General features: G+C 37.3%; 1 protein-coding gene across 2 annotated transcripts in view; it reads right to left on the bottom strand.

Moving 5' to 3' along the window:
* Positions 1–1,642: 1,642 nt before the first annotated feature.
* The window catches only part of GRIA4 (glutamate ionotropic receptor AMPA type subunit 4), a 388,414-nt gene continuing 373,273 nt past the window's right edge, over positions 1,643–16,783 (bottom strand). Inside the window, exons 15-17 of one of the 2 annotated variants that reach the window (XM_036426588.2) lie at positions 15,631–15,745; positions 7,309–7,443; positions 1,643–2,519 (exon numbers count right to left, since the gene is read on the bottom strand). In XM_036426588.2, coding sequence (XP_036282481.1) covers positions 2,355–2,519; positions 7,309–7,443; positions 15,631–15,745 — 415 coding nt within the window. In that variant the 3' untranslated portion in view covers positions 1,643–2,354. Of the gene's footprint in view, positions 2,520–7,308; positions 7,444–9,694; positions 9,810–15,630; positions 15,746–16,783 lie in introns of both variants that reach the window. The other variant, XM_036426593.2, reaches the window with a different exon arrangement.

Genomic DNA, 16,783 nt, shown 5'->3' with positions numbered 1-16,783 from the left:
TTCTGTTTCCATGTAATCAAATTCAATTCAATTCATTCATTCAACAAATATTTTATTAAGCACCTACAATATGCCAGGCACTGTGCTGGGTGCTGGGGATACAACTGTGAACAAGATAGACACAGTCCCTGCCCTCAAGGAGCTTACAGTCTAGTAGTTATACAGACAAGTACACAGGCAATTACAATGCAGTATGGTAAGTGCATTGATGGGAAGAAAACATTAAAAGGGCACCTAACTCAGTCTCGTAGGCAGGGGATGTGGATGGAAATCTTCCCAGGGCAGGTAAAATTCGAGTACTGAAGGGTGAGTACAAGTTAGTCAGGGAAAGAGGAGAGAGGAAAGAGTTATAGACAGAAGAAATAGTACATACAGTGTCCCGTGTGCTGCTGTTGAGGTTTGTTTGCAGCAAGGAGAGGTTGGGTAGGGATGAGAGAAGTCATGAAAAGATACACAAGGACCGGGTCATGAAGGGACTCATTTGCTCTGCTCGAGAGCTTGGGATTTTTCCTGAGGGAACTGTGTGTGTGTGTGTTTTGTTAACAAATTTGAACTTTTACAAATTGCTCTTACTGCAGCACAGAGATTGGAAGGGGGGTAGGAATCTTGAGCACTGAGGCAAGATAATCAATCCTTGACGTTTTCCAACATTATTTTTCCACGATATCAGCCCTGTGTTCTCTCCAGTCTATTCAGTTGCATCCGGTCCTTTAACAAGCCATCGCCAAGCACAGCTTTGAGGCACTGTCCATCCCAAGGCTTTTAGCACCTTCTCCACCTATGAAAACTCAGCTTGTCCCCCAAAGCCAGACTTCCAGAAGAATCCTAACTTGTGCTTTCTGTCAAGTATTGTGACCTCTAAGCATTGTGATGTTTATCTATATTATAATACTTATTATTTCAAACGATTCAAACCTTCTTTTGATCCATGTTAATCCATTCACAGCATAAGGTGACTTTGGAAATAAATCTGGGTATCATTTTCTTCGCAATTTTCCATTGAAAACAAGGACCAAGTCTTCACTTGTTGTCTGCCACAAACTACTCTCAGTGCCTTCAAGTGAATTAAATGGAATAATGAGAATGGGGGAGAAGCCCAAAGAGACAATTATTTTATGCAGCAAAATACAGTCAAGTAAAATTTCAACACACGATTACAAGGTTTGTTGCTATTTTGACAATGATTCATTTCCCAATTCAGGTACTCCCTCCTTGACATTAACCTGCCAACGAGGCAGAGGCCTGTAAAAGAAGCTAGCTTGGTTAGCAAAAATAATAAGGGCTAGCTATAGTTTTCAATGTGGCCCACACTTTACAATCTTAAAATTTCTCAAATAACTTTTATAATAAGAAAAAAACCCTTGTGGATATCGTAAGAATGTCTGTTGTTTTATTCTTTTTGGTGGGTACAAAACCACACTTTTGTACATGGAACAAGAGTATAAACAATATCGATACCATGAGGGACCCCTAGTCTCTTGGTCCTAAATCGAAGACTGATGATGTCACGTTAACATCTTCCTTTTGTTTCTGTTCCGGGTATTGAGACAGAAGCGATCTGTGGCTACCGATTCGTGTGACGGAGTGAAGGTTACAGCAAACGAGATGACCAACACGTCTTAATAAAAAAAAAAAAAAAAAAAAAAAAAGAGTCTCTAGAGTTTATTACAGTGATGGCATTTATATCAATTATTGCAATGTACTGTTCCCTAAGATGGTTAGAAAAAGGAATCGTATTGTCCTCTACTGAATTTACATCATTGAAAAAGCAAGCATGTGTTTCAGTATTTGTTTTTTTTCTCCAAAGTAAATGTAAATACTTCCTTTAAATTTTTGTTTTTCACAGGATTTACATGTGTGTGTATTATGTTCTGATCGCAGTTTAGTGATGTGTTTTTCTCCGCTGGACAGTCCTCAGTAGATTAGATGGGTGCTCTGGAGACAGCATGTTCATAGACTTCTCCCGCTATCTCATCCATCCATCTCTTGCTGTGGAGGCCAAGGCCTCGGTGAGCAAGACCTGCAGCGTGGATGCGCTAGCTCGCAAGCCTGGTTAGTGTTGAAGTCCACCGGAGTGAAGTTTGCTGCTGTGAATACACCCGTCCCAGATCCCTCCCCGCCCGCGTCCCAAGAAAACCTAGGTTGTGAGTTTTCCTGATAGAAAATCTGAGATTGGGTTTTCCGAGCTGAGCTCATGCACACGTCGCTGCTGCTGCTGCTGCCGCCGCTGCCGCCGGCACTCTCAGCCGGAGGAGGACTGGGCCATAGCCAGGGCCCCGCGGGCCCGCTCCCCGGGCTGCTCCCGTCAGTCACCAACACAGTTTAATTAAGGCACTCGATTATGTTTTTGGTTTTTATGGTAGGTCCGATGCAATGACAGCCAAGCCTGCACTCTGTCGCATTGCGGTCCCGGCGTGGACAGCCTTCGGGCAGTCGGGCGTGAGGACGCGGCCGTTCTCACCCACGCTCCCGGTGATGGAGAGCCTGGCCTTGTTCCTTATGGCTTCAGAAAAGGTCAGCTGGGGGCGTGGAAAGGAAACAGAGAGAAGGCGGGGTGTTACACCAGGTCTGCTTCTTCGGCAGCTTGGGACACAGCAAACACCAAGAGATCACTATAGTAGACATCTGCATTTTTCCCCAAATGCTTTCCGTCATGTGGAAACTGGGCATCAGGAGAAAGGAAAGGTCACTGGGAGGGAGGAATGAATGAATTGGCCTAGAGTTTGCGGTCCTGCCTGTTTCAGAGCTCACTCAAAAAATCATCAAAGGAGGTTTTGCTCAGCAAATCTGGGGAGGGCACATCTTTTAACTTGCTGCACTCTACACCCTAGTACTTCTTAAAAAGCTCTTCCAGATTTTAGGCCCTTCTTAGAGTCTTTTGTGTCTTTACAGGGATTTGTCAAGTCCTTTGCAAGGAGTATGCTCTTAAACTGGTGATGAATTGTCTAAACAAAACTATAGACATAGAGTGTTCATGACAGGTCTTCCTGTTTTCAGAACACAGACCTAGCCACAGACACCTTCATGCGTTCACACCAGCTACAGACATGGCCCAGAGCAGCACGGTTAGTGACATAAAGTCCATTCTAGGCCTCACAGGGACGCTAATGCTCATGAAGAAGCTGGAAGTGCTCCAAGGGGGTCACACGGAACAGGGCATCTTTCAGTCCATCAGGATGGTTCTCATTGGGAGCTTCCTAGATGGAGGTTATGGGGCCAGGCCTCTGAAATCCTCATTAAATTCTGGCTCTCTGTCACATTAGGTAGCAGTTAGTAGCATTACACAGTGGAGATACAGGTGGTATTATGTAAATCTACTTACTGTTCCTTCATTGCCTTTAAGTTCTTTCCAGAGCTGGTTTTTAATGTTAGCTCAAGAGGAAAGTAAGCTAAACAAGATATTCCCTAAATGTGTGATGGCTTAGATCATAACTTTCTCACAACTCATAATGCATCTCAATTCTATATTGTGAATTTAAGTTAACCTTATTCGTTAGGAAATTCCGTCCTGAATTTATTTTGCCATGAAATTTAAATATTGTAATAATTATTGATTAAATAAAATTAGTAACTGGAATTGAACTGTTATAATAAAAAAGTTTGGAGTTCAGGACCCTATAATGTTAGAAAGTTGAAGTCAAATTGCTAGGTAATGACACATTTATGATAAAATCAGGTCGTTATCATAGTTCTGCCTTAGTGAACAACTAAAAAATTAATACTTATTTTCATAATCAGAGGTCAGCACACAATCTCTATAGAAACCCTAGTCAACATTAAATTAAAACAAACCAAAAAAGTCTGAATTTGCTTCTTCAAATTCCCTTTCAACTTTTAATATTTAGTAAAATAGATAATTATTTTTTAAAAATTAGCAGTTTACTTTAGTTTTATTTTAATTTTTTGAAAAAGAAATACTAATATACAATTAATAACAGCAGTGTGATTTTAAAAAATATATATTTTTAATTGACTTCAAAGAGGAAGGGAGAGGGAGAGAGAAAACATCGATGATGAGATAGAATCATTGGTCAGCTGCCTCCTGCACACCCACACATGCTCCGGTCAAGTCCACGACCAGAGCATGTGTGCTGACAGGGAATCAAACCGTAAACTCCTGGTTCACAGGCCAATGCTCAACCACTGGGCCATGCTGGCCGGGCAAACAGTGTGATTTTTTTAAGGAATTTTTGCAGAATGCTTTTGCCATAAAATTTATTTTTGTTTCTTTTCCCTTCTCGTTTGCGTTTGTGAGGAAAAGAAAACATCCAAAGCCGGAAAGATTCCACATAGTTTTGAGCATTCTCTCCTTCTCTATAGCTTGATTTAATCTAGTGTATTAGTTAATAAATCTTTGTCAACTCCTTAATTTCTCTACAAATCTTGGCATTCTTAGTTCTCAGCATCCTATAGTTGTATTTTTTCAATTCTTCCAAAAAAGGCCATTTCTATTCATTTTGGTGTGAACCTATTGAGGCTGCTCAAATTGAAACATTTTCTTAACAATGTCCATATGTTTTGTGCTTGGTTGGTTTGTTGTGACTAATGGTGATGACCTTAATTGTAGGTGTCCTCCTGGAGGGATGGTCACTTTTAAAGTTGAATCCTACCCTATATTGAAGGTTTTAGGTTTTGTTTCTGAGATTCTGGAACAATATTATCTGAATTATCAAGTATTTGCATAATTATGGCCAATAGAGTTCTTGAAAGGAAAAAGCCATTTGATATGGGAGTGTAACAAAAACAACTTACTTTCAAGGTGCAGATCACTTCATTTACCCTGAATTCTATTAAGTCTTTTGAAAAGTCATATGGATATGAGTGCTTTATTTTTATATAAAATTTATTGTCTTAAAAGTTCAGTCCCAGCTCTAAAGGCAATTCATGATATGAACTGCAATGCCGGGTTTTAACCTAAAAACATTATTACATGTGAATTGTATGTATATCTTGGGAATTTTTATATATTTTTAACACCTTCTCAGAACTTTGTAATAAATTGACACCCATGAGTATTTCTTTCTAGAATTTTCATTTTGCTTTTGTTGTTAATCCTCACCTGATGATATTTTCCCATTGATATTTAGAGAGTATAAAGGAGGGTGAGAGACTAAAAGAAAGAAACATCCATGTGAGAGATACACATATCAATTGGTTGCCTCCTGCATGTACCCCAACCAGCGATAAGATCGAGGCTGCAATTGAGATCCATGCCCTTGACTGGAATTGAACCTGGGATCCTTCAGTCCACAGGACAATGCTCTATCCACAGAGCCAACCCAGCTTTGGTCTAGAATTTTCTAATATTCTTTTTTTCTTTGCTTTGCTTCTCTGCCTTTAGACCTCACTGATGGTTGGAATGCTTTTGCTGTGCCAAAGAAAACTCCGTTTTAATAAACTGGTTATAAAATTCATCTCAGAATGAAGTCTAAATAATTGGCTCTGAAAATTTTCAAGTATTCTTTTTCTCGGTTTGAGAAAAATCTCTTCTCAACTCTGTAAATATAAAGATGAAAGAATTATAATGGCCCAGACTTTGATATCATCCTAGCTTGCTGTTTTGCTATTAGAAAACGTGCTGAAAACATTCTGATATGAGTGAATTGAGGGTTTTGTTCTTAATTTTTTCCCACAAAATTGGGCTTACCCATGTGTAGTTATATCTAGTCATTAATTTCCAGATTATAGATAAAAGCAATTAAATATTAAGATATAAGTATTTCAGTAGCTTTCATATGAATAAATAAACCTTAAAGTCAAGCATATTTACCTGGCATAATCTCAGATGTACATCTTTTTATTTTTTATCCTCACCTGAGGATAAATTTTTCCATTGGTTTTTAGAGAGAGTGGAAGGGAGGAGGAAAGCCAGAAAGAGAGAAAAACATGGATGTGAGAGACACATTGATTGGTTGCCTCCCCCATGTGCTCTGACCAGAGCCAGGATCTGGTCTGCAACCAAGGTATGTGCCCTTGACTGGAATCGAACCCAGGTCCCTTCAGTCTGTGGGCCAATGCTCTATTCACTGAGCTAAACCTGGTAGAGCTCAGATACATCTTACTATAAAAATTTTATTAGGTTTTTTACATCAAGCATGGAATGTCTCTCATGGGTTTAAAGGCTCATTTATCATTTTAATCAGAATGAGCAGCCTATTCAGTTGGCTATTATATGTAATTTTAGAAAATGAGTTTTAGAGACCTGATTTTAGGAAGAGCAATAACAAAGGCTTTTAGATCTTATTTTAAAACCACTTGCAACCATTAGGGGAAAAACGTGATGGACATTTAGATTCTTTAAAAATGATCTCCATTTCCTATATTGCATTGAATACCTACATGAATACCTAAATTTTTTTTTTTATTGTGACAAGATGAAAGCATATAAGTAAGTAAGGCTGAGCTGGCTTACTTAAAAGCAATTGAAATAAAAAATCCATAACAACTCATGGCCATTTTTATCTTTTACTGTGTTCCTCCTAAGAAATACGTATATTACTGATATCTTTAATGGAGAAACTGCTAAATTGCCTAAACTGTCTGCTCACCTTAGTGACATTGTGAACATAAAAGTTGAATTCCATGAAATAAACGTGAATTGAGGTCAATATCCTGATGATGCCTGCCTCAAGGTCTAGCTCAAGGACTACCGTCAGGTTTTACTCTTTAAAAATTCAGAATATGGCTAATGGAAAACAAACTGGGACAGGAGCTGACATTTGTTGAGCATTGACTCTCTGCCTTGGAGCTGTAACGTATAATTTTTTTCAGAAAACCTTATCCGGCAGCTGTCTAAGCTTTGGTCACTTGAATTAGGTTTTATGCTTATTTTGTTAACAGTTATTTTAAAATTTGTTCCAGAGAAGATTAGCCTCCTCTACGTACAAAGGAAACCAAGATCTAATTTCCAATTTCTCTCAAATTTGGGGTAGAATATACTGTTTAGATCGTTTCGCAGAGCAATTCTGCTGGTTTGTTTTTGCCTTTCGGACCCTTTCAATGCAGATATCTATTGGCAACATAAAGATTCGAACAGTACATCTGCAGCCAAAGAAAACCAAACCACTTTACGCTGAAGGTTCAGAAAATATAAAGCTCTAATGAGAAGCAAGCAATACCACCACGGGACAGACAGTCACAACACTGCGTGTACAGGATGCATCACCCACTCACTGTAGTAGGCCCTAAGTCCTACCCCTAAATTTTAATACTTTCGGTTCCATATACGTTGTAACCTTCTCTATAGGTTGCTAAATTCTGGGTATTCTGCGAGGAAGTTGGGTTAAAAGTCTGTGCACTCTTTGCCACCTTCATTCTCTTCGCTTCTGCCCTGGACTTGTAACAGAACTCTATCAAAGCCACCAGCATGGCCAAGCCCAGGCCGCCGACCAGAATGTAGAAGACGCCTGCTACGTTGCTCAGGCTCAAGGCACTCGTCTTGTCCTGTGGGGGGATAAACACGCTCCAGTTAACGGTGGAAATGGCACACCCGGACGGTAAAAGAGCACATCAAATCCAAACAGCTAATTAGCAACAATGCTTAATTTAACCTGACATCATTTACATGTGTAAATCACTGATGCAGGTTTACGGATTTAAAAATAAAGCTTATAGCTCTCAGAAGTGAAATTATGATGATTACCAATAAATTGGATATGATTACATTCAATAAAATCTTAAACGTTTTATCATTGTTAACGATGCAGTGAAAATCACTCTACTTAATCATAATAAGCATTTATATATTTACAAAGCGTGGCAGAAGTGGGCTTATTATTAAGTTTGAGAATGACATGTTTAAAATACAGTTACATGGAAAGGGATTTTGGTTTTCCTGCCATTAAAACATACTTTTAACGTTGGAGATAGTTCTTGAATAAATCCTACTTCACATTTCCTAATTAAGGAACTAAACTTTTTTTTAAGCTATCTGTTTCACAATTTGTTCATCACTACTTTACAAAATATATACAGATAATGTGTTAGGGTACACATTATTTGTTTTTTCAGTCACATCTGTGGGAAATCTTATGGAAAGTATCACTTTTACATTCTATCTACTATTTAGGAATAATTATATATTTGTATACATATCACAGGTGACTTTTTGAAAAGATAACTTTTTAAAAATACACGAATACTATGGTCAATTGAGAAATAAATTATGTATGGACAAATTGATATTACTATTTTTATTGATTTAAAAATGACTCCATTTCCATTTAAAATGCTTCATCAATTACTATTTTAGACATATGATTCTCCAGAGCCTTAGTATACATAAATTCAGATATAGTCAAGCGTATGCTTGAAAGATATTAAAATTATAACAAGAATTCAGAACTTTTTTAGAAATTGTAAATATGCATATTATACATAACATTAATTGAAACATATTTTGGGTAGACTATCTGAAGTACACCCTCTGGCCATCATCGTGGCAGTATATTTTGTGCAAAATGTAATTTAGACACTAAAATCATTTTATTAAGGAGGTGGTTTAATACCAAAGATGTACTATGTACACTGTCTACTTAGCTATAATATCGACTGATTGTACCAAAAGTTTAGGGTAACTTGATTTAAAAAAAAAATCACTCAAGTATTTATGCTTGACATAATATTTGGGATAGCTATTTCTTTATTAGCCAAGTTTATCTCATTCCACTCTGGTTTAAAGACAGATAAAAGTGATTAAAATACAGGGATAAGTCATAGAAAGGGATCAATTAACATTACTTTGTCTCTGTTAAATTAATTGAGGCTCTCCTTTCTGAGCTGGTCACTTGTTTAGACTTAGAATTCTCTATCATTTATCTATCATCTCTCTATTTGTCATCCATTTTTTTTCTTTTTAAAATGAGATATAGAAAAGTAATAAAAAGATTCTAAGAATCATCAACTATGGCTTTCAGGCACTGTTACTACATTCTATTGATTTGTGCAGTATTTAGATTCACTGATAGGTTGTTACATTTTTTCCCTTTTGGAATTAAAATACAATTGTTTCTAACACTATTTTCAAAGAATCAGGATTATATGTTTCTGCAATATTTTAGAAGGAATTCATGAACAACAGATCTTAGAACTTGAGACTATCATCCATAAACATTGATTTACTTAAACCATTTTGATAGAATAGAATTGAAAGGTTCACTCTATTGATCTGCCAGCACAAAAATATAGAAGGGCCTCTTCAAACTAAAGTGGAATGGTTGACAATATAGTCACAAAAGACTGAACTTCTGAATAAGATATAGTTAATATTTAAAATCCTTTTCTGAATGACTACTGATCAACCTCCCATTTTTTTTGTTTTTTGTTTTGGAAATACATCTCTTCTTGAAAGAAGACATTCCATGGTCTTTGCCTCCAAAACAATAGAAAATCTTAAACCTCAAAGGCACTACTTTTATTAGTGGTACGTAAGTCTGAGAATAATAGAAGGAATGTTTAATATTTTATGTATTTTTGTAGGTAATTTAAATTTAGTTAAAAGCTTAGTATTGGGGAGCAGGTTGCAAGTTGCTATAAAGACTGTGGATGAAATTGGTGACATTAACTTCGAATTTAGGCAGTGTAGAGAGATAGGTTTAGTTGTTACTGTGTCCATATGCTTTTTAATTTTTTTGACAATTGCTCCCGTTTACTGCTTTGTGAACACAAGAGGAGGCCCCGAACTGCAGCGACTGACCTTGCTTCCAGAGTCCTTGGGTCCACATTCACCTTTATCGTACCACCATTTGTTTTTCAGCTTGTCTAAGACGCCTGCCTCACTGAGTTTCAAAACGGCAAGGTTTACAGGAGTTCTTCACGTGGAAAATAACATAAATAACATTATATATGTTATTTTATGTTATTCAAGTCAAACTACATTAGAATCGCATGGCAAAGTGACAGAGCAGAGGCCACAGCAGGCGCTATGTCTTGTACCGTAGGCCCAGGTTTAGAATCAGACATAAAACTGGGGCCTGCTCCATCGCTTTAGGTAACAGGCACATACTGCTAGGGAGGATTTTTAAATAAAATGTATGCAATTACTGTGAATCCAAAACTATTGGCCCGGGGTGGGTTTCTGAAGCATTTTTTTTTTTTTTTAATTTCCCTGCATGGATATGGGAGTCATTAGAAATTCAGAGCTCCTTTTCGTCTCTTTCCAAAATGAATGGGAGTGGCTGCAGGTGACGGGCAGACTCACCTAAAGCTAGCTAGGACTGGTTTCATCTCTCACTTGCACATGATCAGCTGGAGGGATTTTAGTTTATGCTATGGAAGGATGTCTACAGTGTCCATTACTAAACGGAGTCCTCCATCTCTGTCACCCAGGACTGAACTGAAAGAGGTGGGTCATTAAAATGTTACTTAAAAACACAAATATGTGGATCATTGCTGTAAAGTGTAAGCCTAGGCTGATGTTTTCCTTCTGAACTTTCGTAGTATCACCAGAAGCAATTTTCATCCATGTTGTGTCTACCACATTAATTTAGTTTAAGTAAAAAAGGGAAGTGACTATAGCATACTTTATTAATTCTTATCAACAAACCCCTGATAGGTTAGGGGTAAAAAAAGATTTTGATCAATAAATTAACTCCCTGGACTATAAAAGCCCTTTTTTCTTTTCTACTATCGCAGAGTCCTTCAATTTTAAAGTTGCAAGGAAGCTAAGAATTCTTTCTGTTTTCATCCCCCTGTTAACCTCTATGGATACAAAGTAAAGGTCAAGAAGATAGAGGAGAAGCAGTAATTCCTAGCATCTTTTGTTGTTATTGTGTGTGTGTGTGTGTGTGTGTGTGTGTGTGTTTTCACTTTTATAAACATTCAGAGAGAGGAGAGAGTTGTATTTCTTGACATTTCTAAGGCTGCCACAACCATTTTGCCTGGCCGTATCTTCTAGTGCCTCTTTCCGGGGAAATGTTGAGTGCGTAGAGACACACAACCTGCATTTCTCTTGTTATCAGTAGGTGAATCCCATAAACCTATCTACAAAACGAGGCAATTTATAATGATAATGATAGCTAAGCATTTGCGGAGTACTGGAGTACTTGCTAGGTACCAGGCATGGTTAAAAGTCTTTTACATACTTAATTAGAACTAAGGCACAGGGAGGTGTACCCCTCTAGTCACACAACTAGGAAGCAGAGGAATCAGGATTTGTAATAGTCTGCCTTCATAGCTGTGCAATTAAAAGCATTCACAATGGAAGACTCAGGAAATGGGGTTTCTGGTTAATCGAGTGTCCTGGTTCACAGTTAAACGAAAACCCATTTATTTTGTATTGTTGGTTCTCAAAAATGTTTCTAAAATATGTTTTTCTTTTTTTAATCTGATTTCTGAATACAATTTAATTTTTGTATGAATGTTATAAGATCTTACAAGGTTCATTGTTCCATTTAAGAAGTGATATGCATTTGCCACCTTCCTAGAATATTGTCTTTTGGACTAAAATCTAACATAAGCATGATTTAACACTTCCTACTAAAAGCTGAATTTGAGGTGAGGTGGGATGAGGTGGGGTGAGGGTTATGGTTACCTGGGTTGCTTGGTTAATTTAGCCACAACCTAGGGGCTATCTATCCAACCTCCTCCTCCCCCTCCACACTTTTCCCTCACTTCTCTTGAAGAAGCAACTATTAACAAAACCACATGTCAGGTTGGTTGGTGAATTGTGAACTTCTTGAAAACAAAAGCCACATTTCACTCATCTGTGTAAAACAGTATTTTCCAGGATATCCACTGAGAGTAAATGCTCTATAAAGTGGCAACGTTCAAATTATTTTGATTCAAAAACAAGCTTTTTCCTTTAATTGATACTATAAGAGGTTTGAGATTCCCAGTCCAGCTTGCCAAAACCTTTCGAAACCTGTGTAGGGACATTGTAGTATTACCCTACATCACTCTTCTTAAACAGGGTACAATGGAGGAGGAGGACAATGCTGAAAAGAGAAAGAAAATGAACAGTTTCCAAATTTCTTCTAGAAGGGAAGGTTGAAGGCACAATTGAGGTTAGGGAAAGACTGCCTTTGGCCATCTGTCTCCTTCTTAAAAGTCCTAATTCTTCCTATCTTCTTCATTTTCCCCTTATGCTACTCACTTGAGCAGTCTTGTTTGAGAGGTAAGATTGGGATTTTGCATATAAGATACCTACTATTACAGTCAACTGGTGGAATGCAAGTAATTCATAACAGGAATATCCCTTCTCCAATGCTTAGCTTCCCTTCATGGTTTTTGTTTACCACAACCTTCCCTGCTTATTTATTATTTCTATAATAATCCCCTTATTCTTTCATTGGTTTCTGTGTCTATGGTGAAGGGAAGTAGGCCATTATAAGTATAAAATGTGTTAAAGTCAGAAGTGGGCTGTATTTTTCAAAGGGCTAAATAAAAAACTGGGTATTTTGTGATCTAATACAGTTCCTGAAGGACACAATATTTGTTATGTTTACAAAATGATTTTTAAATGAACATCCTCATCCATGAGTGTGCCTATTTTGATATACATAGAAGAAAAGGAAAGTATAAAACAGAAAAAAATCAATAGTTTTAGTGACTGATTACAGGCATTTCCCAAATTTTCCAACTAGAGTCAGGATTAAATAACCACTAAGAATTGGCATAAACCTCTGCGTATGGTTTGTGCTCAGCTAAACCACACCAGATTAATCAAAGGGGGAAATGAGTTTTAGACATTGCAGTGATATTCTTCAATTGGTCCCCTGTTATTTTATTCACAAGGTGAATAAAATGCCTGCTCAGAACTTCATGCTCTGGGAATGTCTCTCAGCTAAATGGTGATGCTAATTATTTTGCAGCCATGGGGTGTGACTAGAAGTGGCCACAGTGACTAATAGTTCAGTTGTTGGTTATATTAAATCATAAGTTTTAAAGAAAAAAACAAAACAAAACAGTGGGTAATTCTCTTTCCCCCTACGGGTACTGGTTCCATGACCCAGTTAAATGAGAGGTTTCATAATTTTCTGCTGAATAGAAGTCTAGACATATCCTCCCTGTTTGCATCCCTCAATTGTCTCTTCCTGGGAACCTATTGACGTGTGGGACAGCTTCCCATGGTTCCCCTTGAGTTTTCTCCCACCAAGATTCTGTATTGGGAAGATAACACCGATTTCCGAGTGCTTGGGCTGAGTCGCTGAGCGTGAGTTTTCCCTACAGTATTCCTCTGGCTCCTCTGCTTGGATTTACACTCAGCAAAGGCTCTGGATCTAACTTCAGCCTCCAAGTCAGCACTTTTGCTCCTTATTTTACCACTTTTGAGGAAGACCAGCCTAAATGGGAGATGCATGGTAAGTCTAAAAAGAAAATCAGTCACTTGAAGAAGGTACAAAACCAAAATGAAAAAGGAACAACTGTCTTGGTAATTTACTTTGAACTAAGTGAGGTCAAGCAGACATATAAATATCACCTTTTGTTACAAATTCAGAGTTGGGCACTATTAGCATTTAGATTGCAATCACCTATTCCCTTGTTGATAAATATGTCAATATACAACCTACTAGGGATGCTTTTTAGTATGAAAACAAAATTCCTGAGGGAAAATAGAACATAATGCAATTTACTTTGGGGGGAACATATTAGTTTAATTTTTCATAACAATTTAGAAAGTTACTTCTTAAGATTTGAAATAATGTTTTAGAATATCATTTTGTAGTTCATGTTTATTGAAAATAATGTATTGAATACCTATGATTTATATTTATTTATTTGTACAACAAATATTTACTTTGTGTTCATTATGCACCAAACAATGTGTTGGATGCAAACAGATTAAAATCCAACTGAGCTGTCCAACCTTGTTTAAATAAATTAAAATTGGCTTTGTTAAATAGATTTTTTTTATTATGTGTAAATTCCTGCTTCTGCTTGCTTATTTAATTTTCTTCTGGAAAGAGTTTAATGTACACCAAAATAGGACTTCATTCTTTTTTTTTTTCTTTTTCTTTTTGGAAAATATTATTTGGTGAGCAATGTTACATTTCTTTTTTATTTGTAAAAGAAAATAAATTTTGCAGATAAAATTTCTCTAATGGAATAGAATATGATTGTTTTTATTTTCTTTGGAGCTATGAGAGCACACTTTCATACATTTCTAATTTGCAAGAAGGAATAGTAGATTATTAGTGTAAACTGGAATAATTCTCTCTCTCTTCTCTCTCTGTGTGTCCCCAAAAATGTATACATACTTTGATTAATTATAAAGGCAGTCTTTATTAAAATAACATTTCATTTTCAAAATGTAATAGAATCTAGAAAGTATGTATACATTTTTTGGGGGGACACCATACATCTAAATGTACGTATATATTGTATGGACACTTTCAGAACATTCTAGGCAAGTTAGGACTCCAAAAAGTAAAAAGAATTAATACTCCTTAAGAAAACATGGTTGGCGCCGCAGATGGAGGTGCCTTAAGCACTCGCTCTGGATTTCTCTGCTCTGTTCTCCAGAAACTCAGATTCTCTCTCAGGATAAGGAGATGGAAGACCTTGGGTCCACACAATTCTGATGTTTCTCTCACGCCTCCCTCTGTGGCCAGAATAATCATATGGTAACCTGCAGAAGGACTGGTTATGAGGTGGGGTAAACAAGTGAGCTGGGTTTGAGAGGCTCTTCAGATTGGGAGTGAGGGGCAAGCTTGCGGCACTGAGAAAGGGTGAAGTTATCAGCCAGCTGACAGATACTCACTAAAAACGGCATCTTTTTGTGGGTTGAGTGGCTGAGTGAGAGAATTCAGAGTCCAATCTGGAACCTGAAGAGAAGCAGGACTTCTTATTTGGGGCAATTCTCTAGATTTTAAAAGGCAGGCAAGACTGTATACTTCTAAAATTTCAATATTCTTATATACGAAGTCTAGGTGTGTAAGAAAAGAAAATTCAGTCAGAAGTGTCCCATCTCTGGACTGTTTTCTCTAAGTCTATACACAGTGAAGAAGGGTTCAGGGACACTAAGTAGTATATCCTGTTCATTGCATGCCTATTTTTTTCTTTGGACACTGTTCAGAAATTTCATACATTACTTTATGAAACTAGACATATGCCATGGAGTCAGGGAAAATAAGCTGAACTGGTCTTGTGTGTGTAGAGTCTGCTCATTTTGTAGTTTGATCCATTTATGGGGAGTCAAAAATTTCTGGTTCCACATGACTATCTTTGATTTATTTATTACTTATTGGAAGCCTGTGGGATTTAGACAGAGAAATGCTTTTCTGGTAAGTACATAGATCTAAGCGGAGTTACTGCTGTTCCTTAAAAACATGGCGTAGAACTTCTGGTGAACAAGAAAGACATACCCTCTCTTCTCTTTGCCAACTCCTTCTTTCAAAAACCAGCATCCCCTCCTGCCTTCCAAAACCATGGTGTATAGAACTTTAATATTTGATCCCAACTGCTTCAGAGCCAGAGATTTTCAGGGACTATTTTAATTAGGTTTGTTAATGTGTTCCCACATGGATAACATTTGCAAATATTTTTGCTTTGACAGTAATTGCATACTTAAGTTGAGGAGGGTCTTGACTAGCAATGCTGGTGGCATTGGAAGACCCATACTGTGAGTCTCCCAGCAGATGCACCTATTACTTCACATACTGTTTACCCGCTTTTGGTGACATTGAGGCTAACCTTGGAGTCACCTCCCCCGCTGCCACATTCTCCTTTGTCGTACCACCATTTGTTTTTCAATTTGTCCAAGAGGCCTTGTTCATTCAGTTTTAAAACTGCGAGGTTAACAGCATTTCTTGAAACGATAAAACATATTTTGTAAGAAACTGCACAGCTGTTAAAGATGTTAGAAGGAATGAGGACTTAAGCTCTTTCATAAGCTTCTCCCAGACGCTAAATAAACCTCTCATTTTGCCATCCTGTAGCCCCTTTCACCAGTTCAAACCAAAGGCAATTGTAACTACGTGCAAACTGCATGAAACATGTGGTATTTATCGCTGTTCACTTGCACAGTTCATTTATTGTCAAATAACCGACATCATCATCAACTGGTTACATGGATTGTTTTTCAAAACAGTAGTAACTCGAATTTGCTAATAATTGAGAAAGAATTGTGTCTTGAATTCCTTCGCAGAGAATGTCAATGTTCTAAAAGAGACCGAAATGAAAATTCATTCCCAGAAGGAAAAGCATAATGGAATAAACAAACCAACAAATAGCCACTAATTTTTGTGTACTGATTTCCTGACGACAGAGTATGACTTGTTATTCCTCTTTATCTGTGGGAGTTTGGTTTGTTTGCTTGATTTAGCTGGTCTCAGGATCTAGGATTTCCATGTTTTTGGTTCAGTTTTAGGGCTGGAAATCAAGAGAAAAGTAATAGCAGCTTTTAGTGAAAAAGCTGTTATATTTGAATCTTGTATTGATTCTTTTTTTTTTTTTTTAATCTTGTATTGATTCTTAAAGGCATTGGATGCTATTTAGAAATTCAAATCACAAAGCCAATTTGACTGTTTAAGTTATTAAACTCTAACGGTCATACTGCATAAGATATGGACTTGGACAAAACACAACACTCTACGTTAGATTTTCTCCATGTTCAGCTCTGCAGTGGCACAGAGATAGCATACCACAATCACTCTCTAAGAGGATTTCTGAAAAAGTTTCAGAGGCTCTTGCTTCCCATGCATTTGGTTCCGTTTTTGCTTTCAAGTTACAGTTTCTAAATAAGCTCTCTCTTTCACGAGGTTTTCTCAGCCTTTAATGAAATTTCTGTTAAATCTGGAGAATGGCTTAGATACAGTACTGAGAGAATCTGGGTTTGGTTTGTGCT

The sequence above is a fragment of the Pipistrellus kuhlii genome, unplaced genomic scaffold (assembly GCF_014108245.1).
Source record: "Pipistrellus kuhlii isolate mPipKuh1 unplaced genomic scaffold, mPipKuh1.p scaffold_m20_p_9, whole genome shotgun sequence".
NCBI classification, from domain to species: domain Eukaryota; kingdom Metazoa; phylum Chordata; class Mammalia; order Chiroptera; family Vespertilionidae; genus Pipistrellus; species Pipistrellus kuhlii.
Note: the sequence above shows the minus strand (reverse complement) of the source record. Positions and strands in the feature narration are given on the sequence as shown.